The sequence below is a fragment of the Gallus gallus genome, chromosome 6, assembly GCF_016699485.2.
Source record: "Gallus gallus isolate bGalGal1 chromosome 6, bGalGal1.mat.broiler.GRCg7b, whole genome shotgun sequence".
Classification (NCBI taxonomy): Eukaryota; Metazoa; Chordata; class Aves; order Galliformes; family Phasianidae; genus Gallus; species Gallus gallus.
This window is the reverse complement of record NC_052537.1, coordinates 31331511-31358026: the sequence shown is the minus strand read 5'-3', so window position 1 is coordinate 31358026 and position 26516 is coordinate 31331511. Positions and strand designations below refer to the sequence as shown.

Here is a 26516-nt window from a genome sequence, read left to right as displayed (position 1 = left end):
TAGATCTTGTTGCCTTTTCCTACTCTAACCACGTTTTATTAAATATGGCATTCCCGGTAACTTCTGAGATACAGAAGGTGAGAGGTAAAAGGGACCTGCTGTAGATTAGCTGGTTTAATACTTCAGAATTTCAGCCTCGCAGGCTTACACTGTGCATTTTCCTGGATGGATGCTGGGTAGCATATTTTGGCTAAATGAGAAAGGCCAGTAACAGTAATCACTTTTGGAACTGCTGTTCTTCATAAATAACGCACTTACATTAGCGCTTCTTTTGCTAATACTCCACGTGGTTTATTAATTCAACTAACTTGATAAAAAATGGTAACACGCAGATGTACAAACCCATATTCATGTGTTGTTTTATTGGTGCATTACAACATTACATCTCCTTCACACTGAGAAAGCATGAGATTAAAATACATTGATCCACAAAAAATGCCTTCCCCACGCTGGCTTTCCACTGGTAATTACAGCATCTACAGATCCCGCTGTAAGTTTCACCTCATTATGTCTTTCATAATTTTAATTACATTTTAATCAAAGCTTTCACATTGTCTGTATTATGACTTTCAACTTAATTACATTAAAATTTGTTATTCTTTCCTGCTTTGCAAAGCTCACCAATTACTCTTGCGACACAGTATCAATGCTACATTACATTTCACATTCCAATCTTTCAACAGCCGCTACTCATTTAAGGTCTGCACAAGCACTTCCCAACCCAAAGAAAATCACTTATTTGTATCAAAAGCCATTAAAATACTGGGAATGTGAACAGCACAGTTAAGAGGCCCCACTCACTTTTGAGAATAAGCCAGATCTATATAAAAACATGCAAAATGCACTATGCATCAGTATTAAACTTCTACTTTTAAGATTCTTTTTTTAACATTTGCATATAACCTGGAAGACTAAGGTTCCTGCTGAAAGAAAAAGCTAATGGCAAATCCCTATACAATGAAAAGACAACACCCTTACCGTAGGGCTTTCTTTTGGTCATCCCATATGACGTAATAGAAAATGGTATCTCTGTTACAGAACTCGATAGGATGGTTTAAAAACTTCTTAGAAAGATTAAACCTTCACTAAAGTTTGTGGATTTCTAGAGTAAGATCTTAATTACACCCAGAGAAGTGTTTTGTCAGATCCAATGCATGTACAATGCCAGCACAATTCTGCTTCCCTTTTGCTTCATGACCCAGCACACGTACAGCAGAAAGACAGATAGATTTGGCCAACTCTGTCTACTCATAGCTCAGAATACTGTAATTGTCAGTAAAAAATCCTACCTCTAACACTGCGTTTGACAATACAGTCAAACCAGTATCAGTAGATCAGGCCTAATTTCTACAGAATCCTGCTGGGTTTATGCCTATTGTAATTTGTCCCTTCACATCACTCCCTATTTACAATGATTTCCAAATATCATATATGTTTATACACACTATCATTGTATTCACTTGTACACAATTATTACAGTTTTTAAAAGGGAGTTTAATTTACTTGTTTTCCATAAAAATTCAAGTGTTGCCAATCAGGAAGTAGCTCTTCTCAAAACAAAAACCTACAAAGATTACCTTTGACAAAAGTAAATGACGAGCGTTACATAAAGACATTGAGCGGTTTGAATCACAAAATGCCTACAAGGCCAATACATATTCCAACAGGAACACATGAATAATAATTATGGCAGCAGTCTCCTCCAGTCTAAAGCACCGTAAAAATGATTGTTGGTCAACACTGTCTTGATTGCTTTAAGTAGCAGGCCCTGCTAAGAAATGTTCAACTGCCCGGACATGGTCTAGAATATCTACCTCTATTTTCACAGGATATCCACAAAAAGAGATTCTGGAATCTGACAATCTGCCATCCAAAGCTATATTATTTCACAGGAATGTGATGTATACTGCATAGTGCATACGTAACAAAACTGGATCCTAATAATAATAAATTAACTAAGGTTGTTTGGTCACGTCCTCTGTACCAACACTGTTTTGAATGAAGTGAGTTTCAGTTCAGGTACCAGAGCCAACCTTTGCGAATACCATGCACAAGAACATGATGAGCTGAGAATGTGGAATGGTTAAAGTGGAACACCATTGCCAGCATTCTTCTGGATATGTTACAGTGCTGGAAACCACCAAAAGCATTCATGGTCGTGCACCCAAAGTCACAAATGAAAATCTTTGCATTTCTTCAGATCATCAATGCTGCAGTGAGTCACTACACACAAATGAACGTGGTACACTGAGAATCACAAAACCATTATGTTTCTTCATCCTCAGACTTTATTTTTTTTTTAATTTGTTTTAAAGACTTCCGCTTGTTGAATGTCATGAATATTCCTTACTTTCATTTTGTTTTGATGGAAATTACCGCAAGCACTCCCAAAAAATTGCTAACGATATAACACCAAGTTTATGATCCATCCTATGAACATACATGTTATTGCAAGCTGATAGTTTTAACAGTGTGGAATTTCTCAAATGACAGCATCATCCTGTAGAACTACTAATGTGACAAGGCTTGGCTCTTACAAACTTGTAACCACTCATGCCTGTTGGCTGCTTGATTAGTAGCTCAGAATGACCTTGCCAAAGCTTAATACAAAGTCCTCCTGGCATAAGGAGTTCACCGTGTTCGAAGGCAATAAGATAAACAGAAGGATGATTCCCTAACTTATTAAATTACACAAAGAAACATCTGGCCAGAACAGACACTGAATATCTGATGAAAAGTGCTGTGTGTACTCATCACCCATTGAAGTGAGTGAGTGCTGAAGACAATCAGAACTCTCTAGGAGATACAAAGTACTTATGAAAATCTGTTTCCAGATCTACCCTATCCTCAACCACACCTTCTTTAAAATTACTCTCTTGATCAATCTCCATATGGGATTGCCTTTTAATGTCCTTTCTGCTTCCCCTGAATAACCTATCTGTTTGCAGTAGACTGAAAACAGATAATTCAGCAGTCAATATGAATTGAAACTCAGAATTTAAAAGTATAGTAATACTATGGCATTAAAAATAAAATGTTCAATTTGTCTTTATAAACTAGGAAAGAAACAAAAGTAGTAGTACAGATGAAGTGTACGGTAAGAAACACTGTGTTAAGAGACCAGCTTGGAGAAAATGTGAGAAGGCTAAAAGTTCATTTTGCATTTCTTAAGTCATACTGGACCTTCAGTTATTCCCTCTAGAGGCAGGCCAGTAGCATTATCTGCTGTAGGTCTCTCTTCTTTCTTCATTGAGTTCTGATCTAGCAGGCTGACGTAAGATTTATGACAAGCTGTATTACCCAAAGGAGGGTAGTGCTGTCTGTAGCATATATAAGCAAAAATGAGGCCAATGATCCCTCCAACAAAAGCATCTAGGTAAGAAAAGCAACAAAATCATGTTACCACAGAATGGACAGACTGTAAGGAGCACTGTAAATACAAGGCATTTGATTGATCTGTGTTTAACCCAGACTTACTTTCTACCTTTTTCCTTTGCCTGCAAAGGAAAACGAATATTCTTTCAATTTCAGTAGTTATTTTAACTTCTCTTTCCTTATAAGAATCTCTAAATAGAGATCATGGGGACTTAAAAACAGTCAGCACATTCAGGATTCATAATTAAATATTCTAATGTTCACCTATTTCAACAATAAATCCTGAACACTACATTTTCTAGCCAAATTTAACAGGCTTCCTAAAATCTCATAATATTAATGTTCTCAGTCTGCTGTATGGCTTTGTAATGTACATATACTCTACTCCACCTTTCACCTACAGCATGCGGTCTTGGACATATTGATGGTCTTTGTTCACATACCACAGCACAGTTAAGATGATTGCAATGCCACCATAAGCAATACAATTGGATGACTCTGCTGGGCATGAAAAACAAGGCCTGAGCTTTGGCATAGAATGCTACAGAATTAACATGACTCTCCCTTGAGAACATAGTTCTTCCAGCTAAGGGCACAGGTTACCTGCAAGATATTGTGTGCCAGCATGCTTCTAGCTTGGGAAGAGCTATCTGAGTTTCCAGCTTGAGTTTCAGAAACAAAAATATGAGCAACTGTAATTGGATACAGACACAATCCCTTGGGTGTAGTTTCCATCCATCATATATAAAATACAGCATAATAATGTGCCGCAGAGCACATGTCAGTACATAAATCCTAATCTTTACTCTTGGCAAGATGTAGTGCACAATGCAAACACACATCCAGAACTAGAGAGTAAACCTGTATGCTGCTGTTCATGTTCATTTGTGTTAAACAAATTCAAACCAGCCAGGTCTCACACAGAGCATGAGAACCCTAACAGCTTTGTGCTCTCTGATCTGAGTGCACCACAAGCCCTGCCACAAGGCAAGAACTCTGCAGGAGACCATGAGACTCCTTCAGGAGCATGTCAAGGTTAATGGATTGTGATTAAGCTGCTATGGTAGAACAAGATGCTGCACAAACACAAAACCAGAGCAAAAAAAAAGAAGCATGTAACTGGGTGTCTTGCTCTGTTATGGCGACTTCTGTATGAGATGAGAAAGAGCTCAGTGGGACCAAGTAATGCTGTACCTAATTGAAACCAAAAGGTAGAAATTTAGAAGTGTCAGTCAAGGAGCAAAGGAAGTCTGCAATAACGTGCATTGTAACCCACGATTTCAATGAAACAAAAAATACAGAAGTGCAAAGCTAACAATATAGATATAATGAAAAGGTACCTCCATAGCTCACCTTGCCAGTGGTGTTTGTAATCACACATACGCGACAGAGCAATCATCATGGCACAGTAGAGAGGCAGTATTGCTGCACAGAGCCGCCAACTCTTCCCCCGGCCATTTTCTGTGAAGCAATGCAACTTCCCAGCCAGGTAGAAGGTGGTAAAGCCAAGGCCTGAAAATGCAACTGAAAGAAAAATGCAGAATTATAGTAATTTGTCATAAACGCACTGTAGCATGCTATCCTTTCAGATCTGACAGTAGGATCCTTCTACTTCAGAGAAGCCTTGGTCTCTACAGGGGGATATGAGGAGCTAAGCTGAGATGGCAATAAGCCCCATCTGTGAGAAGCAAGGGAGTTTCAGAACATGAATGGTGATTCCCCGTAATCATATTAATGATGCAGTTATAGCTTACTATTTTAAAAGAACATGGCCTATGCTCTAGTAGGAGATATGGGTCGGCCTTTTCTCTTGTGTAACTAGTGATAGGACTAGAGGGAACGGCTTCAAGCTGCAGGGGAGGTTCAGGCTGGATGTTAGGAAATATTAGTTCTCAAAAAGAGTGGTCAGGCACTGGAGTGGGCTGCCCAGAGAGGTGGTGGAGTCACTGACCCTGGAGGTGTTCAAGGAATGTTTGGGTGTTGTGTTGAGGGACATGGTTTAGTGAGAACTATCGCTGATGGGTGGATGGTTGGACTGGGTGATCCTGTGGGTCTTTTCCAACCTTTGTGATTCTATGATTCTATGATTTTATTTCTTTTATTTATTTATTTAAAAAAAAATCGTTGTGCAAATTAAAATAAAATAAAAAAGCCACAAAACCACACAACAGTACTTTGTGAACTGAATGGGCAGAGGTGATGTGCAGATCCTATGACGTACATCTGCTCTCCACAGCAGTGGCATTATCTCTGCAGCAATACAAGCAATCAGGGAAGTAAACACGGCACTGTAGAGCCAGTGACATCTCATATGTACTGAACTCTCATATAATGCAACGCGCCTGCAAATACTGTGCTACCTCTAGCCGTTCACATTTCCAATAGCAACTGATTCTTTTTTCCTTTAGCAATTCACCTTTTCCCTCTGGGGCAGAAAGTGGCTGCGTAAAGAATCCCTGGTTTTTTGTACATTAAGTTAGACAGTTAGATGAATTTATAACTTGAGTCACAAAAGCCTTTTCATGCTTAACCTTCAATACGACTTTCATGATTTGAGACCTATTGTAAAAAGTTCAGGCTCAAAGCTGAAAATGATTCATAAAAGGATGCAATTGTCTTACATTTAAATGATATTTGAGGTTCCATTAACCTCTCCCTACACAGCATGCTGAACTGGCAGCAATTATAGAACGCAGCAAGTTTCTGAGTTCAACTTCCTTCCTCTTCTGTTCACCTTCCAGAGTGCAAGCAGGGTGTTGGGGTTTTTTTTGTTTTGTTTTGTTTTGTTTTTGTTTTTAGACACTTCAATGTATTTTACAGCTGTAGGAAAATCAGTGCTGCTGCTGAACAGGTACCTCTGAAAATGCAGAGAACATCCACAACAACCATACATCTAAACAGAGCATAATCACAGAATCACAGTATGGCCTGGGTTGGAAGGGACCTTAAGGATCATGAAGCTCCAACTTCCTATCGCATGCAGTGCTGCCAACCTCCATATTCCAATACTAGACCAGGCTGCCCAGGGCCCCATCCAACCTGGCCTTAAACATCCCTGGCCCAGAGCATCAGGGATGGAGCATAAGCACATAAAGCACTGACAGCAAAGTATTCAAAGTATTCAAAATCCTTTTTTTGACTGCTTTTACCCAGCTCTGTGAGAGTTGCATTCACGATAGAAAACTCTGAGTTTCTGCCCTCAGTGCTGGGTCAGACTTGTCTTTTTTCTAATCTGCTAAGGCTTTTTAAATGCCCTTGTCCTCATGTTCCCAAACGCTAAGCGTGATAAAGTAATTACTCTGTTTTGCTGATGAATCTATGGGACGGACTATTTTAGCTGACAGCACAATGGTTTTATAAGTTTATACCACACAGCTGTTTAAATGCAATTACTGAAGATTTGCATTTCATCTTCAAACACGCAAATAAATCATTTCTTTAGACTGGATATAGTGAGTCCAGACAGAATGCTAATTAATCAGCAAACCAGTACACCAAATGTTTTGTTTCCTAGCAGCTTTTACAACCACTGCTGATTCAGTATTTATCAGAAGATGGTGGGAGGCAAACCTTAAAATATAACAGGCTCAAGCAATTGAATATATACAAGATTTCTTGCAGACTGGCTTACACTCCTATGTTTAGACCTCTGCAAATGATATACATTTGCTTTGCCCTTCACACCATCTATCTGACAGGAAGAAATCATTCCTTCTGCCATTTCTATATCATGGTATTCTTGAAATGAATATATTTTCCTATGGCTACGAGACACATCCTCAGAGCAGCAGGCTTTTTAAACAAAACAAAACAGGATCTGCATTTCATACAGATCTCCTCTCTTATCAGAACAAAATCTTACAAGGTTTACGAGCATCTCATTGGATCAGAACAGAAAAACACTGGAGTACCCTTGCAGATCAGTGTCTCTGATACACAGAAAAAACAAACTCCATCATGACCATATCAATGTTGTAGATAATGGGGAATGCAGAGAAATCTTTTATTTATGCACTTAAGTTCAGAAGTGCTCGTGCCTTAAATTCTTCAACCTAAACCTTAGTTTCTAAACTGAGGTTTCATATTCATGATTCAGGTAAGGCAAAGCTGACCTGCAAAAGCACTACAATGAGTATTATAACGCAGCAACACCCATAGAAATCAAAACGCACTGCACTGCCTTTCAGTGACCTAACTTAGCCCTCAGTTAACGGAAGGCATAAAACAGAACTTTCTTCTTTAAAGGTAACTTCTTCATTTGATTTTGAAGTGGAGTTTTAAGCTGAGCTCTTCCCCAATAGTTAATCACTCGTGAAAGATGAATCGCTGTAGGATTCTCAGAAAACTGACTGGGGAGATCAGCACCTTAAGAATTTGTTCTACTGTAACACTCTTAGTAAGGCAAAGATTCCTTTAGGTGATAGACGATTTAATTTTTTAAATATATCTCCAACTCAGACTGAAATACCTATTCTGAAACTGAGCAGGAAAATTGCACGCATCGTAAAGAACATCTGCTGCAGATGGAACCACTGAATGGAAAACTGTTCTTTTCTGCACAGTAACCTACACTGAAAGCACACCGTTTGCTGCAATGAATGTTTTACAGAGGTGAAGCAGCACACAGGAACACTCAGCCAAAGTATCTACACACATTTTCATGATTTCTGGACTTAAGTCTCTGCGGATGTTATTTATTCATTTATACACCTTGAGTTATAAATAACTCCTTTCTGATCTTGGAAGACGTATGTGCATGGCAATGCATAACCAAACTGTAATACAGTTTGGTCTAGTGCCCTAACTAGGCATGTTCCATAAAATGGGTGTTTGACATAACAGCTCTGGCATACTAAAAGCAAGACAGTAGAGGAAAGTACTGAGTAAAACCATTTTATGTATCTGGACAAAGCTCAAGAATTATTCAACTTAAAATGAAAAAGTCAATGTTTCAATTCAAAGGCAATTCAACTTTGCCTTCTTTCTTTAGTTCTGTTCCATCCCATCCAGTGCAAAATGCAACCTCCAGAACTGCAACTGTACCGTCCTGATGGCAGAGGTCTACAAGATAAAGGATAGTTTATTCAAATGAGTGTGGACGGCAGCAGCAGGTTTAATTAAAGAGGCTTTAGAGCAAACCTCATGATACTTAAAAATATGTTTCCAGAAAGAAGTGCTTGTGAATGAACAGAGAACATCCACCGAATATATTTGAACTAGACACAAAGCCAGATTTTGCCACCCATAGTTGTGTTCCTCTAAACTGAAGGTGAGAAAGAATAGACTTACACACGCTCCTGCAAGGGAACTTAAGCCCAATGTAAGATGGAAAGGTACCCAAATGATACTCTATCTTGTAGCTATGAAAATACTAATTTTCAAAGCAGCTTCGCATTACAATATTATGACTGATTTTTCTTACCCTGGAGCAAGCACATCCAGAAAGAGCTGCTTGACCCCATATTCACAGAGTCATCAGAGAAGAACATGGAATTAACAGCCAAATACTTGGGGATGTGGGACTACTTATCATAACCGTAACGAAACATTCTGAAGCCATGGTCCCTCATTCCACATTTATCTGCTAGATTTTCAAAACATTTGGGAGGATTTCTCCTGTTTCCACACAGTAGAAAGTGTAGGAACTAATTTAATGCTAATTACCATCTAAGAAAGGCAGCTCTTTTTTCTACTTCCGTCGGAGAAGAATACAGGACATGTATTAATTCTGAAGATATCCATGTCAGTGGATGTCACTTAAAGCAAATGCATCTGAATTTGGCACGTTTCAATCTAAGATCCCAACATTTCTGCATTAGCAGATGGGAAAATTATCCAGAAAAGCTAAATTCACAATTTTATTATTATTATTATTATTATTATTATTATTATTATTATTATTATTATTATTATTATTATTGTGATGCAGTTCAGCTGTGGAGCTTGATGCCTTGATTTCAGCACTATTTGAGATTAATGCACTTCATGGGATTGGCAGTGGGGTTCGAACTGGATGATCTTTAAGGTCCCTTCCAACCCAAACCATTCTATGAGAGAACTCAATTGCTATGCACTCCATGCAGGCTACTTTGCTTGATAGCTCTATTTTGAAGATAAGATCAGTCAAAAACAAACAATGTGCACTTCAAGAAATCTAGGACTGCAAGTGATATTTACACTGAAGAACTGGTCAGTCAGTAGAATGTACTTGAAAAGTGCAAAAACATATCAGATGTCCTACTCTATTACATACATATTTTCAAATTGTCTAATGTAATAAAAATTGTCATTCTGCATAAGAAAGATTCCAAAGAGGCACAGAAACTTTCCTCATCTACTGCCAATACTCCTACTATGTTAATTTCTTATGATCTGGAAGAAAATAATACTTCTGTTTACATAAATAAGGCAAGGAGCTGCATAAAATACCAGCCAGCCCTCTTTGGAGACATTGGCACAAATGAAAATGAGAAAATCAGTTTCATTCAATTTAAAGCAGCATTATCTTAAGATATACTGAACGCAAAAATCCAGACAGAAATATTTAATTAAGTGCTCAATGAGGAGAAAAGAACAAAGGCACATTTTTTAAACTCCACAGTAATGGTGCCTGAAGCATATCAGAAAGATCTCTACCTCAGCATTATCACTATTGGAATACACAGAGCATTGTTAGACTCAACCTTTCAGATTGCCTCTGTCATCCTCTTTTAGAAAGAAAGGTTCAGAGAAGCAGCAAAGGGAGTGACAGCATCTAGGAACACAGCAGATCCCCATTCTGACATCTTACTCTCTCAGTGGACTGGAGGTGGGTTTAAAAAGCCATCTGTATGGACCAAACCAATTACCAAGTTAAAAGGCATAAAGGGACAACTTGCGAACAGGAATCTGATCTAATAGCCCCACAGTAAATTATTCATTAAAAATGAACGGCTTTTGTGGGTGTTTTCTGAAAATTAAAGTACCCCACGAGGACCTTCAGCATCTCAGGTTTCAGCGGATGCTTTGCTAAACACACGCAGTCTGGGTCTTCCTTGCACGAATGGTTGGACTGGATGATCCTGTGGGTCTTTTCCAACCTTAGTGATTCTATGATTCTATGATTCTATGACACAGTTTAAAAACTGGAAAAAAAAAAAGAAATACCCCCAACTCATTTTAGTGGCAACAAATTACGAAACTGCAAAACAACCACATCACAAATGGCCTGTCAGAGAGAAGTGATCCATCTCTTTGTCTGTAATGCCTTACACTTGCAATGATTACTGCATATTTTTCATATTCAAACACAGTACTATTCTTCACTGGAATTGCACAGCAGCCTGCCACAATTCTAGCTGGGGCAACTGGTGAATGTTTTCAGTTTCACACTGTTCAAAGGCTGAAATATTTATCTTTCCTGAAGGAAAATGTATGATACCAAATGGCTGCATAAATTTTAATGCCAAAATTCAATTCAAAGAGGATTTTATAGGAGTACAATTCCCAGAGTACATTTTGAGCTTATTATCACAGGCAAAATATATATCTGTTTTTCCAAGTGGGACAGTCAATCACCTTCCCTGTGGCTCAGCTTTATTAATTTCTTTCCACAACAACAAAGAGATGCAGTTCAGCAGAAGCAACATGAAAAGCACATCACAAAATACAAAAGTGTGCAAGGATCTGGAAAACAAAAAGGAAATACTGGAGACAGAGACACGTTAGAACAACCAGAGACTTATATTATCTGTAAGTAAGCAGAGTATTAGTCATGAGGTTGCTTTGGCAGGACTGTTGCAAGGAATTCCCATGAAACTTCTTTGTGCATTTTTTGTCTGATATATTATTTACAGGAACCTTTCAAGACATCTCACTACATCTGAAATATCTAAAGTGGTCTCAAGGCATGCATCACCTCTGCAAAAGGAAAAAAAAAAAAAGTGAAGTTCTTCTGAATTGTTCTGTTAATTATGCTATTTACAGAAAGTCCTAGAGGTGAACCTGTTCCATGGACTCCTTTGTCAATTCTGATAGAACCTTGAACAAATCCCCTTCCCTTGAGAACACAGTAAAGACAGAGCCCCAGACGTCTCAGATTCTGGAATTACTTTGAAGATAAAGGGGACAGCACTCAGGCACTAAGCACAGCAGCCTTAGCATCCATGTACACTACAACAGATCACCTGGTGAATTCAGCCTTCTTCATACAGTTGTCCCAGACTAAAATACATCTCTGCAAGGTGTGCTTTTTACCCTTTACTCATTACTGAGATCTCCATGTTTTTCAGTCGCACTTGGTGAAATTAAACCCAACTAACAAATTGATATTGGATTTAAATCTAGGACATTTGGGGTGTGGCACTGTTCTAGTGTGGTCTCTGCATAACGCATTAATCTCCTCACAGGCATATGGAGTATCATGGATTGACTGAATGGTTTTGTTAGATCAGACCTGCATCCCTTTATGAAATAAAGAAAATACACCTCTAATTTCTTCCAGAAAAAAAAAAATATTAAAACTGAGGTAAGATTTGCTACAGCAGTTCAAACAGGTCAGCTCTAATTAAATGCCTACTACCTTGACATTTATGATAGCCAGAGGATAATTTTCTCTTTCTGCTCCTTGTTAGTATAAGTACAGCATCTAAACACAAGCTCTAGATCATCAGCTATTCAATTCTAGTGCAAATTATTGTCACTGTGGGATTTATGAGGCAACTAAGTATAAAAAAAGTCCTGTCAAGGATAAGTCTTTCTTTACAGCTCAACATTCCTTCAAAGGGGAATACACAAAGTCTCACACATTGAATGGGGTAACTTCTTACCTCCCATTCTGCAATACATGTCTACAGCATTGTCCTTGTAAACAGATGACATACTGCTCAACTACTTGCTCTCTCACTTATCATGCCAGGTAGTTGCATCACGCTCTCTTGGGACACATGGATCAGCATGTGAAATACAGTCAAAACACAATTTGAAGAGTATTTTGGTGGACAGAAAAGCTTTACAGCAGAGGTTTGGAGTGTTTCCACCAAACGCACAACACAGTATGATAGGGAGCATCAAGGAGTTTGCTGTAAAAGCTGTTGCATGTTTGTATCTTTAGTTCAAGAAAAATAAGTCTTTTGGAGATCTGTTTGAGATGTACATAATCTGAATCTCAAACAGACTAGCAGGAGTTGATTTATTAGTAGTGCTGGAGAACTAAGCTTTACAGAGTTTGTCTCATAAGCCCCTCATGAATTCAAACAGCCTTTGAGTGCTGAGAGGTAAATATGTCAAAGAGGTAAAAACCTGAAACACAAACATTCCCAAGTATACTTACAGTTTGAATTAAGAAGCCAATAAACACCACAGGGGACCTTTTTTTTCTTGCCTAAGACATGTATTCCTTACTTCTTGAGATACTTCTATAAGAGGATGAAATATTTCAAAGAGGCACTGCTATACAGTTGTTAATTAAGAGATTTATCTTGAAAATAGGGAGTAGCAGCAATTACTGCCAAAAACCTGTGGCTTGTAGCTCATCTGTTACTTAAAATGTTCACTCTCAACTGAAGGAAATATGATTATGCTCCATGAAATTGCTAGCTAAAGATAATTAACAGTTGAAATTTAAATACCCAACTATAATTACATGTACTGCAGTAATATTTGATATAAATTATTGCAGCATAGCAAACAATTTTATTGAAATTCAATGATTTCTTCACTCTGAATCAAACAAACCATTTTTTTTTCAAACGAATACCTTTTAAAATGTAAAAATATTTTATGTTCTAAAACTGACAAATTTCAGTTACTTATTGAGAAAGGGGAAGAGAAAGTGGCTGTCCGCTTTTCACTTAAAAGACATAATACTTTCCAGCCTCTGCCTCCTCCTATTTTTGGGTTGTTTGGGGCTTTTTTTAGTGACACAGCAAGACACTCCACAAATACAGCGCAAACATACATGAACGCATTCAGTGGAACAGCTAATTTTAGAGATAAAGGAGAAATGAAATATTAAGCAATCTGCCAGTCAACATCAAAAGTGCTTTTTTTCTTTTCTTTTCTTTTTTAACAGCTATGATTTTCCACATCTAAGATGACAGGTTTACACCAAGAAGTCTCCTACTCTAAGAGATATTTATAACATAAATATGTTTGAACTCCTACTTTTAGACTTTTTTCTTATTTACAGCATGTGATACTTCCATTATTCAAGACAGGATCTTGCTGCATTCATCCACACAAACTTACTAATTTCAAGGAAGTCACAAAGGAGGACAGGCAAGGCAGAGAAGCCAGGTTAATAAAATGCAGAATAAAATAACTAATAATATGACAGAGTACTTACTGCATCACTGAGCACCTTTCACCAATTTAAATTACACACAGACCTGAGTCTGTAGAATTTGCTTTGCTATCAAAAACATCTGAACCATTCTGACATTTCCTTACTTAACTCTCTCAGTACAACCACCCATGGATTTTTCCCTCTCACCATACAAGAGATATTTAGAAAGACCTCCTATGCTGTCATTCACTGGCAATTTCATTTACGTGTCCAACATGTATGGTTTTCCAACCTGATATGGAACTTCCAATGCAATCATTTTCCAAAAGTTTCTGCTAGTTCAAACAGAATGCAGAAAACTCTAAAATCACACTTAGTTTAGATTGAAAACAAGTGAGAACTAGAAGTCTCAAGAGAAAAATCACCAGAAAAATACAGGAAATCAGTTGATTGCTACAAAGCAGTATTCACTTCAAAAATGTTTTGCATCAAAATTTTACGTGTAAAGTTTGTTAGATAAAGCAGTGGCTTCATTATTTGCTCAGTTCTCGGCACAAGGGAGGAAAAATAATATTGCCTATCTGCTCACTTATCTGTAATAGCTGGTTTCTTTCTATCTAGAACTGACAGTAATAGCAAAGCCCAAATGGGACTTTCTGTAGATGCTCTGCACTTCTCTCATTCTGGCATAAATTACATTCTTGATTTCGTGCCATTTATCGCACAGCATTTATCTCAAGGGATTTTTAATATTTCCTTGTTTTCAACAGACCTAAATTTACACGTTCAGATATCTTTATTACTGAGTTTTCTATAAGCTGATAAATCAGGCAGACACCTCTATATAGGGGTGCCTCACATTTCAGCCTTTTAATTCAATTTTGAGGGTTCCGTTGATTTTTTTGTTTGTTTGTTTAGTCTTAGCATGGCCTCCAACAACGTAATGCAATGTGCTGCAAGAGGGGACTTTCATAACAGCTTCAACAGCACACCCCGATCAGACTGAAAATGGTGCCACAGAAAGCCTTACCCACAGTCTCTAAAGATTTAGAAATTTACCCTATCAAAAATTGAGAGCTTCATGCAGTCATTCCTGGACAAAATAAATCACAGAACCCTACGCACCAGCCTGTCTTCAGGTCTGAGCTGATACATTTATTTTCAAATTTCTCTTGAGCTTTCTGACCTGTTTTGCTCCAGAGAAGAGCTGTCATCACAGTTCACAGACTAAAACTGATATTCAGATCCTTAGTGTAACTGAAAGTCTTTTTTTGCTGAACAGGTCAGTCAGAAGAACAATGGTCTTAGCTTTGTGCGCAGCAGAAGTCTACAATACCGTAACCTTTTCTTCAGGCTATGAAATCAAGCATATACCACAACCTTACTGAAAGCTTAAGGTTAGGCAAAAGAATGGAGAGAATTAGTCTGAAAGCTTTTTCTTTGCACTCATGAAAGAAAATTCAGCTGTAATGACCAAGAAGAAAAAACAGCTATAATAACCAAGAAACAGCAACAGCTGCAGCAAAAACTTGTTTATCCAAGTCAAATTCAGAGTCTCTTACTTCCAGCTCATTTCCTTCACTTTGCTTCTCCAGCTCTTGAAGAAGAACCATGTCAGCTCTTAAGAGCCATTCATTCAACTTCTCATTAATGACCTAGGATGCAAGATGATAACCCTTTTTTTTGCTCACTCTCCTTTGAAGCCTCATTCGATTCCTAAATTCCCTGTATTACATGAACTAGAGATTAGGAAAAAACAAAACAAAACAAAAGCCTCCTAAATCCGTTTGGTTTCCCTATGTGAATCAAATTAGAGTGGACTGCAAATCATCAAATCACAGTCCTGAGACCTAAGAAACAGGCTTATCTGGTACAATTTAGTTACAATTTTCTGATTTCTTATCTAGGCCTTGATAACTCTAAATCACATTCTACTGTGAAGTACTACACTACTTCCAGGTTTTTCTTCCAGAAGGTTTGGCAAACGTTTCTAGATTGCAGAGAGATGTAACACCTCAGTTTTTTCAGCCATCTTAATGAAAAAGGCTGTGTGCTGCTGAGAATGCTAAAGACCCCTCATACAGCTTGAAAGCAAGCCTATTGTTTTCAGATAAATTGATGGAAAGATAAAGACATTCCCTTTCACCTTAAGATTTGGTGGCCACAGGCAGATAAGTGGTATTAACAAAGAACAGCATAGCTACATGCCTATATCTGTTCAGAAGGAAAATGGCAGCTAAGTAACCACCTTGTTTAATGCAATAATATGCATTAGAGCTGCTCAATAAATCGGTGACTGAGTAATTCAACATACAGTCTTGATAGCTTGTGGAAATTAACAGAAACTCTGTTTCTGGGGAATGTGTCAGAGTTGGAGGGAAAGGCATACGTACTCCTAATAGGATGTGGGGGCTGATCTTGCTTATGAAGGAAGACATGGAAATGCAATGAGAAAAGGCAGCTGGGACTCTTCCTCTCTCCTTGGTCACAGATTGGACTGGAGTATCTCTGCAGAATTATTTTCCTTATTTTTTTTAAGCTTGTTACAACAGACTGAGCAATTACTGCAGTCATTCATAATGGAATCTGGATACTTAAAGTAGAAAATTACTATTCAGAACCGGTCCAAGGATATAATCTCATTTATTAGATCAGCAGAAAATAATGACCCTTTTTCTTTTTCCCCATTATTGTTTCTTTTCTAGAGACACTGCTCTTTCTCCCACCAAATAAGCACAGATGACCTCATATTCAATACTCTTATAATGTACACACCCCATTTTTAATATAAATAGAATCTACATTGCGTTACGTGCTCCACTTACAAAGTTTTCTTAAAGGCAGTTGCTATACTAAAGTGCAAGGTAGGTATTAAGATCCTAATTCTTTGGTGACTGCTCCCATTAACTTTGTTTGCTGATCATTTATTTGACGTAGCAATTACAAATATTAACAGAACAGAATTCTCCAGCTAATTCAGTTCTGGCATTGATTCTGATCAGTAAAATTACCCTCTGATAAAAGGACATTTTACCTTAATCTGTGATGAGTTTATACCTGAAAAGGCTCACCCTGAATAGGGAAATTCAAAAATCAATTCCCTGCAATGTTACAATTTGAAATGTGAAACTCTTGCAAATCTGGCCACGGCAAATGTTAATTACCTACATAGTGACACATCACCACACAGGTCATTTTCTTAAGGAAAGTGCACGTTGTTAAAAAACCACACAGTTTAAAAGAAACAGTACTTGTCAAAGAAGAATTTCTAATAGAAAATGGATAAAACTAAAACATACAAGTTGACCATTTGTTCATTATTCTCCTTCCTGTCTATGAGGATTGTTTGGTATTTGCAAGCTGTGGTCTGAAAGAGACCCAAAATTGACATATATTTAGTGGTTTAATACTCCCAGAAAAATGTTTTCTTATAACTACCCAATAAAGACTCAACGCATGAAAGAGAACTCAAGTTATGACTGTAAGAGTCCCACACTGACCTCACTGTGCTGTTTCTCTCAACCTTCCACCATCCTAGACCACAGCATTCATAGTCACAGGCACACAAGACCCATAATATATATTTGCAGCCCATTTGTGCTTGATATTGGTGGCATCTTCATTTTAACAATGAATTCTGGGTCAAAGATGCAATTAAAATGCCATGTGGCAGGTCTTTCTCCTTCTGATTCAGAGCTGCATGCAAAACTTGGTATCACCAACTTGAGAAGATGATCTGGATTCATAATTTTAAACCAAAATCACACATGGCAGCTTGGGAGAGTTAATTACAGACAGTGATTGGAAAAAAGATGTGGATTTCTATGAATTTGTGCTTCTAAAACAAGGTTTCAATGATAACTGTTCTTCATGTCTTTTACACTATCCCTCAACTTGCAACTCTTCACTTCCATCGTATGCACAATGCTCAACCTCTCCTCCACCTGAAGAAATCTAGTTGCAGTCCTGGAAAATAGTGCTTTAAAATCAATTATCAGTCAGCGTACAAATAGTCCAAATGTATCCAGTAAACTAGATAAACATGTGTTCTTACACTGTAATCTGCTTTGGTTCAAAGATGATTTTTAGAAGTGATCAGATGTTTTCCAATGGTTTTGATACCCAGAGAGTTTCACGGTGCAGTAGCCCAAAAATATTATCTGGACCCCTTATTAGCATACTTGATGAGAAAAGGAAGTTACTATGACAAGGGAAAAAAAACCTCAAACTGTGCAGAAAAGTACTGGAGCATGTAGTAAACCATAAGATTCAATATAATATTCAGCCAGAGCTTAATAGAGGAAAATCATACTGGCATGATGAATTCAGAGCAATTAGAAATGAGACACCAAGATCAGAAAAGAAATATCCAATTAGGTGGCTCAAGATTAGATCAGAGGGAGGTATTTATCCTACAAGGAGCTCACAAACCACGTGCCAATCAAGCTAATTTTCAGCTGTAGGAAAATACTACAATATAAGATGTTTAATATAGCAAAATGTTTTTATGTTTTTTAAATTTGTCATGAATATCTGCATACTGGCAATGAAGTGACACAAAATAAATGATACAAGAAGGCTTTACTGTCTTCATTGTCTGTGAATCTATGCATACACCTGAAAGACAAAGTATGTTTCCAGACTTAATTACTCAGGATCTCAGGATTCATTAAGATCTCAGGGTGCCTGACTGACTCCCTGGTCAAACCTTCCATAAAGAAATAGATGGCAGTAGATATACTCAAAGGCCATCCATGTACTCTCAATGAATTTTTTTTTGTTTTATTTGTTTTTGTTTGTTGCATGGTAAGGGATCAAAAGCTTAAATGAGCTCTATCGTTCAAAGTAGGAAAAAATATACAAAATAAAGACAACACACAACCCACAATATTTGACAGGACCAGTTTATATTTGTGATATTATCAGAACCATAATGTGAGAAGAGAATTTGCTCCTTCAGTTCTCCCCCATCTTATAGACACCTGATTGGTGAGACGGCAGCATCACAGCTACCTTAGTGGTCACAGTCTTCTTCTCATCTGCCTCTACGTTACGACCCTCATATTCTATCATAACCATGGCATATCAGCTACAGATGTGCAGTTCGTTTGCAAAACTGCTTTAAAAAACTTGTAACATTTTTCAGTCTGAGTTTGCGTTTTTTTACTTCTTCACTTAATGGAGTATGAACACAAAGGGCTTACAACCTCTTTTCCTGTTTGAAATGCCTCTTTTGTTTCAGGCAACGATGTAGTTCACATCCCCCTGAAAGTCTCTCACTTTACAAAACAGTCTGTACTCCACACATTTTCTGATTTGTTTTATACAACCTGCTTGGCACGGGAAGATGAAAGACAAGGGAATTTAAGTGAAAAAAAAAAAACAAAAAAAAAACCCACCAACAAATACAAAAAGAAATTCTGTGCTCTAATGAGGAAACTGTACTCTCCTTCAGGGCACAAGTGGGACACAGGTAGTTCACAACATTATTATTGAGTACACAATGGCAGGTCAGGCCATCTGGGGGTGCCAGCACTGCCACTACTGCTACACGTCCCTAAACTACATTTCAATCATACAACAGTCACAGCAACACCGACTTTCTTGTTAAAGGCCACATTTTGCATGGCTGACGCTTTAGATCCTGATATAACAAAGCCTTTGATTGACAGCCTGTCCAAGGAACACTGCAAGAAAAATGAGTTTCAGGATGAAAATGGCTCTCTACTAAAGCTTCTAATCTTTCTATGCAGGCAGTCTGGAAGCTTTCACTTGTGATTTACTTTCTTCACGTGTTCCAGTTAAGTAGAAAATGCCAACCTACAGCTGGCTACTTTTAAATGTAATTCCAGAAGAGGTACTGGAGCTCACATCAACCCTCATTCTCCCCATTAACATTTCTGCAGCTGTGAAAACAGGAAGGAAAACAAACACCAACATCAATAACAGTAACCAAAACCGTTTTTGCTGTCACTTCACAAATTCCACACCAAACAGAGAACGACAGAGATCTGAAGAGTGGAACTCTTTCGCTTTATCTTGTAGTGATCTCATGCTGTAGGAAGGGAAAAAGCAGCAAAGGAAAAAAAAAAAAAAGTCTTGGACTGAATTTATGGAAGGAAAGCCTGCACTTAACATCACGTTAAGAAAGCAGAAAGGGTAAATTTCTAAAGCTAATGAGGGAATAATTTTTATTTTAATTTACTTTTTACAAAGGCAAGGGGAATGTAGTTTACATATTACGCAAAGCCAAAGACTGAAAATGCAGAATTACAGAAACAAATTCTGAACAGAGGCGACAATATCCTGAACATCCTCACTGCTTCACACATGCAGGAAGGCAGTGAAATGTGTTTCCCACAGTAACATTTTCCACACTTCAGTCTATCAAGAAAATAAATATTACCACAAGTATAAGTTATCCTTGATAAAATACTAATGAAAAAACCTCCACCTAAATAATTTTGCTACACAGAAGGCGAAAGGGATGGCATCCTATCAACGTCAATTTGCAATTGTTTCCTTCTCCATTAGGGGAATAAAATATGTATGGATTCAATATACACGATCTCATCAGACTTAAATATTATAAAATCAGGCTCCAAATAGTTAAGTACTTCAAGCAACTTCAGAATTGCCTTAATCTCACATACACTTACCAATAGATAACAGCTACTGCATATATAATATCTCTTCATTCTCATCACATGATAATGAAAGGCTTTGCAGCAGGAAATAAAGTCAACTCAGCCACATGCTAATATTGTTCTAGTCAAGGAAGGAGAAAGACACTCATAATTTTTATCTAAGTCCACACAGCCATCATTCTGCTCCTATTGAATTTTCTGTGAGCTGCAGCGACATAACTCAGTGCTGATAAAAACCAATGGCAGTTACAAATAAAACCTCAATGCATCCTCTGAGCTGCCCCACTGGTATGGGGACAACATGCTTTGCATGGTGACAAGCAGTCTTGGTGAGAGAACGCTGACATGGGTCAGGGCTAACCAGAGCATGTTACAACACACACACACACACACAGAGGCTGTTTCCAGACTGAGCAAACCCAAAAGCATCTCCCCAACTTAAACTTTGCAGCCCTAAGGGGTAAACTGCTACACTGCAATAAAGTGAGCAATTATAACATTTGCTGTTTATTGGTGGGTAACCTGTAGATTCTAGGTACATCAGTGTGTACTTCTACTTATCTTAAGCCTTTGTTGTTACACAGTGAACCAAGAGAACTGCAATTAAGCGTGACAGTCAGTATCCGAAGACAGTCTAAAGATAGCAGTAAGTACCATTTGTTCTAAATGGCATAGGATATAATCTGTTACTGTCTCTCTAATGTGAATCAAAACTAATAAACAAAATTTGACACAGCTGAGTTGGTTTACCACTTAGGACTATAAAGCTTATAAGTTTGCCACAAGCATCTACTACTCTCTTAACTGTTCTGGGACTCAAACAAGAAAAAGGGAACAAGATCAGCCTAGAATTTCATTCATCTCATTAAGTGACTCTTATATAACTCCGTTCAGTTACACAACTTGAAGTTATGAGTTTGAAAGAAGATTGGGAAGATAAATTTCAAAGATTTGCCTTAGTGGTACTGAACTGGCAGTTCTCAGAAACAGAACAGTGCAAAAAAACAAAAAGTATCAGCCAAAAAAAAGGGAAAAAAAAAAACCACACGCACAATAAACCGACCTTGCAGTAATCAAGTTATTTTACACATCATAAGAAGTTTCATGAGACTTCCTGACATCAAACACTGTAGAAGTCAGTTCTGTAAGACAGAGGAAGTAACCTCTGCAACATCTGAGTTAATACAACTAATTTAATCGGATCTGAATTTTCACAAAGTCACCTACATGTCTTTCAGTTTACAGCACTAGCTAGGAGCAGCTGACCTATATCATGGACCATCCCATAATATCCCATGTGGATATTGTCAAAAGTGTAAGCAAACAGGGAATGAAAGATTCATTCTTCTACCAGCAAATTATGATCACTTTTTGATGACTTCTTGAAGCCATCTCATACCCAGTTCATTACAACGAACAGCACCACAATGATGCACCATGATCTCTCTGTATTCCTTCCTATCCCTTTCACCTCCAAGCACATAACTTCCAATGAAGAAAAGCATTTTAGTAATACAATATTATTAAAAAAAGACGAAGAAAAAAAGATTTAGTAGATCTAGTACCTGCAAGATATTAACTCGAACTTGTCAAAACTATGTCAGTCAAAGACACTCTGCCACATTTCATATTTCAATGGAATATAACAGTATTTCCTATACAAGCACAGGGTGCACAAATAGGCCTGCATTAAGAAACAGGTATCCCTTCAGAACAGCACTGTTTTCCATTGGTGATGGGTGACCATTGGTGATGGGTGAATGGTTGGACTGGATGATCCTGTGGGTCTTTTCCAACCTTAGCTATTCTATGATTCTGTGCAACGTTTCACTCTACTGATAGTCCTGCTATGGCTCTCAGGTGGTTCTCAAGATGAGGAGAGGGAAATCTGTGGCAGCGGTGCCTGAAGACAGAAGCACCCATCTAGCAAAAATCAAGCTCACCATCTAACAAATAAAGAGCAATTCCAAAGCATAGACAGTACAGCTTTTCACAAAAGAAGCACTGCATGTGAATGAACTTACAGGAAGAGTGGATACTCGGAAAGCTTTTCCTGCCTTCAGACACCAGATCTGGATCACCTGTGCAGTGCATTTCAGAGTTCATTACTCCATCTGGAAAGCAGCGGTAAAAGAAATCGGGACGCGGTCTACAAAAAACACCATGGATATTAAGAATATAAATGCTGTAGTAACAAATAAACCTCAAAGCGATTATTACATTTACTGCCTATTTCCTACTGAGGACGTTTCTTCCTGCTTTTAACACAGAAGCAGAAATGTTTTGTTTTTCTGAAATGATCAATTTAAGGCAAATTGTTTGCAGGCAGGCTCTCTTAGGGAGTGCAGCACACAAGTTGTAGCCTGTCTGTCCCCCCAGCATGTCTAATTTCAAACAGCACATAGGATCTCAGCTCTGAAAATGAGCATTAAGCCTACACCTCCCTTCAACGATCAGTCTTGCACAACACTTCCAGGGACAGAGAAAAGTAGTGTAGCAACCCCACAACGTTGCACAGGTCTCGCTGACACCTGGTTGAGAACAGGACAGCTTAGGTCATGGAAATGTCACCAGAACCACCAATTCCTATTGCCAGCTTCCATGCTGCCTCTGTATATGCACTGAACAGACCAAGATTCTTTTGCGCTGCTCTGAGCTGAGTGGTAGCATGTAGGTTTGGCTGGTGTCACAGTGACTGAGCTAATAAACCTTGTAGAGAAGCAAAGTGAACAACTACATTCACAGAGAAGCTGACAGAGCAGCTAGCTGCCTCAGAGTGCAGGCAAAATGAGCTCACGCCTGCCTGAAGAAGATGGTGCAGACATTCTTAATTATATTGCAAAAGCACTCCTTAAAATAAAGGTGCCAACTGCTGTTATTGTCAGGGCATCAGCTCTGCAGCAGAGAGGGTCCATCAGAGACCAAGCACAAGTACTTAATGTTGCAACATTAACATGAAGCTAATCAGTTAAATGGTGTACAAATTCAAGTCAATTATACACTTTTCAGGAGAATTTTTGATAAAGAGCCAAAAACTACTTGAAAATTATTTTCCAGAAAGTTTGCTTGCTGTATTATTATTATTATTATTATTATTGCTTCCTTCGTTCAAATTTACGCCTCTCTTAAAGAATGGCCTACCAAGGAATGGGCTCACTGCTCAGCTCCAAGGTCTGCTGCTCCACACTGGGCAGTATACTTCACATAAAATGCAGGCAGTGGGTTATATCAAGGCTCAATTGATTTCTGTTCCAGCCAACTAGTGGCAGTGACATCTAAAACCCCACATACTGTGACTCTTCTGCATTAGCAACATAATGAACTGGTATACGCTCACATCTCTCCTTTCAAACTCCCCATTTGTCTGGATGCACCAACTGGTCAAACAAACAACACAACACAAGGGTACGCATTCCTATCACAGTTGGATGTCACATAATGAAGTTATACAACACCTGTACCAGGGCAAGGACAGTTTTCCAGGGGTCCCTGTTAATTCAATATGCTTTGGAGCAGCAGTTATCTTTTTATTAAGATGTATTGTACCTGTCATATTATAAATGTTGGCTTTAACTTTTAAAGAAACTAAGATAGAGTTGACAAGACTTACCTTCCCACTATTAATTTAATAGTATTTGTGCAGACTCCATTCAGAGCTAGAGCCAAGGAAACAGCTACAAAACAGAATGAAAAGAAAAAACAAACAACAGAACAATAGCAACATAAATACCAAGCCATATACTGTAGCATTACAACATTTGATTTACAGACCTAAACCGTCAGTGAACTGAAAACTGAATGAGCTCTGAAGCCAACTGTATTTTTTCTGAATTACCCATACGTAGGGTAGGCCCCAAAGCATCACATAACTTACTTTGTTCTGCTTTTATTCTTCAAAACCTGATTTTCCTATCATGCCATTTGCGCAGATATAAACCATCAATTAGTAACAGTAATTAGAGAATCAATTTCTGTGTTTATCACTTTTGTGATTTACTAAATTAAAATCTTACGCTCTTTTGGTCAATAATTCCTGTATATACCTCTTCTAAAGTTATGTATACATACATACAAACACATGGGTATATGCATACGTATGACCCAATGAAACGGTCTGTTTTAAAACTAAAGAACAGCCTTTAGGCTAAAATTAGAACTGAATGATCTTTTATTTTCCTTTCAAAAGGATGCGGATGTTCTGACTAAAAATCTCAACATTTTCCCTATATTCTCTCCTAGGATTTACCAACTTTTCTAATAAAACAGGAGTAATAAACAGGAGCTCTCATGCTAGGTATGACTGGATGATATTCTTTATTTGTACTTACACGCCAAGTCCCAAGACTTTCCAAATAACCTCATCTAAATCCTGCAGATATCTCAGCCTTGATTTCGATGGCACTTAGATCCACTCTCCTTTAGTATAAAACTAACCCAACATCGCAGTCCTCAATTCAGCTCCCTGTTACAGGACACGCATCGCTGAATTTTATTCCTCATCAGAAAAAATGTAAGTAAATAAATCAGGCAAACCTTTGATTTCCAGAACAGTTGCAGTAATAGAGCTTTTGACTGTGACAGCTGCATGAGCTATTTTCCCATTGGACTGCTGCCCCAGATGCTGCACTTCAGCAGCATTCATCCTACCTCCATAAAATCGTTGCCTGAGGGTATTATAGATCATAAAGATGTGTGTTGTAGGATCTTTCTTTAGGTGAAAAAAAAGAAAAAAAAGAAGAGAAAAAAAAGAGGCCCTCCATCAAAACAAAATAAGGGTTCTCAGACTTTCAGATTTTAACAGTAGCTGCAAGGAAAAACAAAGGAACAAGTAAATTCTAGAGATAGTGATGTTCTAAACAGTCTTCCAGTTTCAGTACCTATGTTAACAGTGACTGCTTATTCCCATGCTCTTTTTCCTCTCAACTGTTTTCTCTTGGTTCTTCATAGTGATCACATATCACGAGAAACATGCAAAATTCCAAAAAATCAAATGCATACGAGCAGCTTTGCCACAGCACCACATCCTCTATGTTAAAAAAGGGTAAATGCAGAGATACCTGCTTTCCAAGTAATGTTTACCCTTTTCATTAAGCCATTGTTTGTGACATGTCTGAATGAACCACGCTTCTTCCACTGTTGCATATTGTTTACAGTGGCAATCTAATTATCAGGTGTCTGTGTGAAGCTGGCAAAAAAAGAAGTAATTACATTTACCCTCACTTTATTTACTTCAGGAAAAATTCACACTGCCCACCACAAGGTGCGTAACTGTGGCAAGGAGGCACTTCATGAGAAAGGATTAATGGCACCTAACTTTGCTTAGCCTCAATGCGTTGGATGACCTCTTTTTTATATTAACAACTATGTGATGAGCAAAGCATTTTCACATCCCTTTAACCATTCATTCCTAAATAAAATCACCTTTTGAGGGATTTCTTGTTCGTTCATTATGGATGTTATGTGCTAGATCTCAGCACAAATCAGCAAGGTTATCAATTAATGAATCTTTATATCAGCTTCACATCACCAGATGCATTAATATACTGAATCAAATCAATGTACAGTATACTTAAGCATAATTAAGCCACAGGGAGTTCTACATCTATGGCACTCATTGAACAGGGATACTTAGGAAGAAACAGGTTTCCTTAAAATGAGAACAGCAGGGAACATGGACCTGAGAACAGAGATTCCTCATGGGCACTACAGAAGGAATCATAACAGAAGACAACAACAGCAGAAAAAAAAACCCAAAACCCTCTTTCAAAAAGGTGAGAAAAGTTGATGAAGAAATTAATCCAAAGCTCCTTTTCTTCACACACCACAGAAAGTGAAACTCAGCACTGTTACTGAACACGATTTATTAATCAAGGTTACCTCAGCTCAATAGACTTAACAGTAAAATATCACTATAAGTCATTTCAGAATTTACTACAAGTGACTGTTAAAAGCCAAATCAAAACTAGGATCTTCTCACACTTGTGTTAGAGTACCTGGAGAAAGAACAAGCTGATCAAATTCTGGCCTTTGCGAGCTAGACTAGTAACAAAGGCATAGAATCTGTACATCTAGAAGCATACATAAAATCAAAGATTGCAACATGGTTTGCACTGAAACCTACTGTAGTGGACTGCAATGGAGACAGGTTTCCCTCGTGGCTCAAACTACAACTGGAATTGATCTCTGAGAACTATCACACATCTTCCATCTTGAAATATGACATACGTTAC

General features: G+C 38.0%; 1 protein-coding gene across 3 annotated transcripts in view; it reads right to left on the bottom strand.

Annotated features, from left to right (window-relative positions):
* Window positions 1–335: 335 nt before the first annotated feature.
* The window catches only part of PLPP4 (phospholipid phosphatase 4), a 62731-nt gene continuing 36550 nt past the window's right edge, over window positions 336–26516 (bottom strand). For all 3 annotated transcript variants that reach the window (XM_046943288.1, XM_025151904.3, XM_426544.8), the window contains 4 exons: window positions 23897–23960; window positions 22311–22435; window positions 4729–4899; window positions 336–3372 (listed from right to left, as the gene is read on the bottom strand). In XM_046943288.1, the coding sequence (XP_046799244.1) occupies window positions 3173–3372; window positions 4729–4899; window positions 22311–22435; window positions 23897–23960 (560 nt within the window). In that variant the 3' untranslated portion in view covers window positions 336–3172. The remainder of the gene's footprint in view (window positions 3373–4728; window positions 4900–22310; window positions 22436–23896; window positions 23961–26516) is intronic.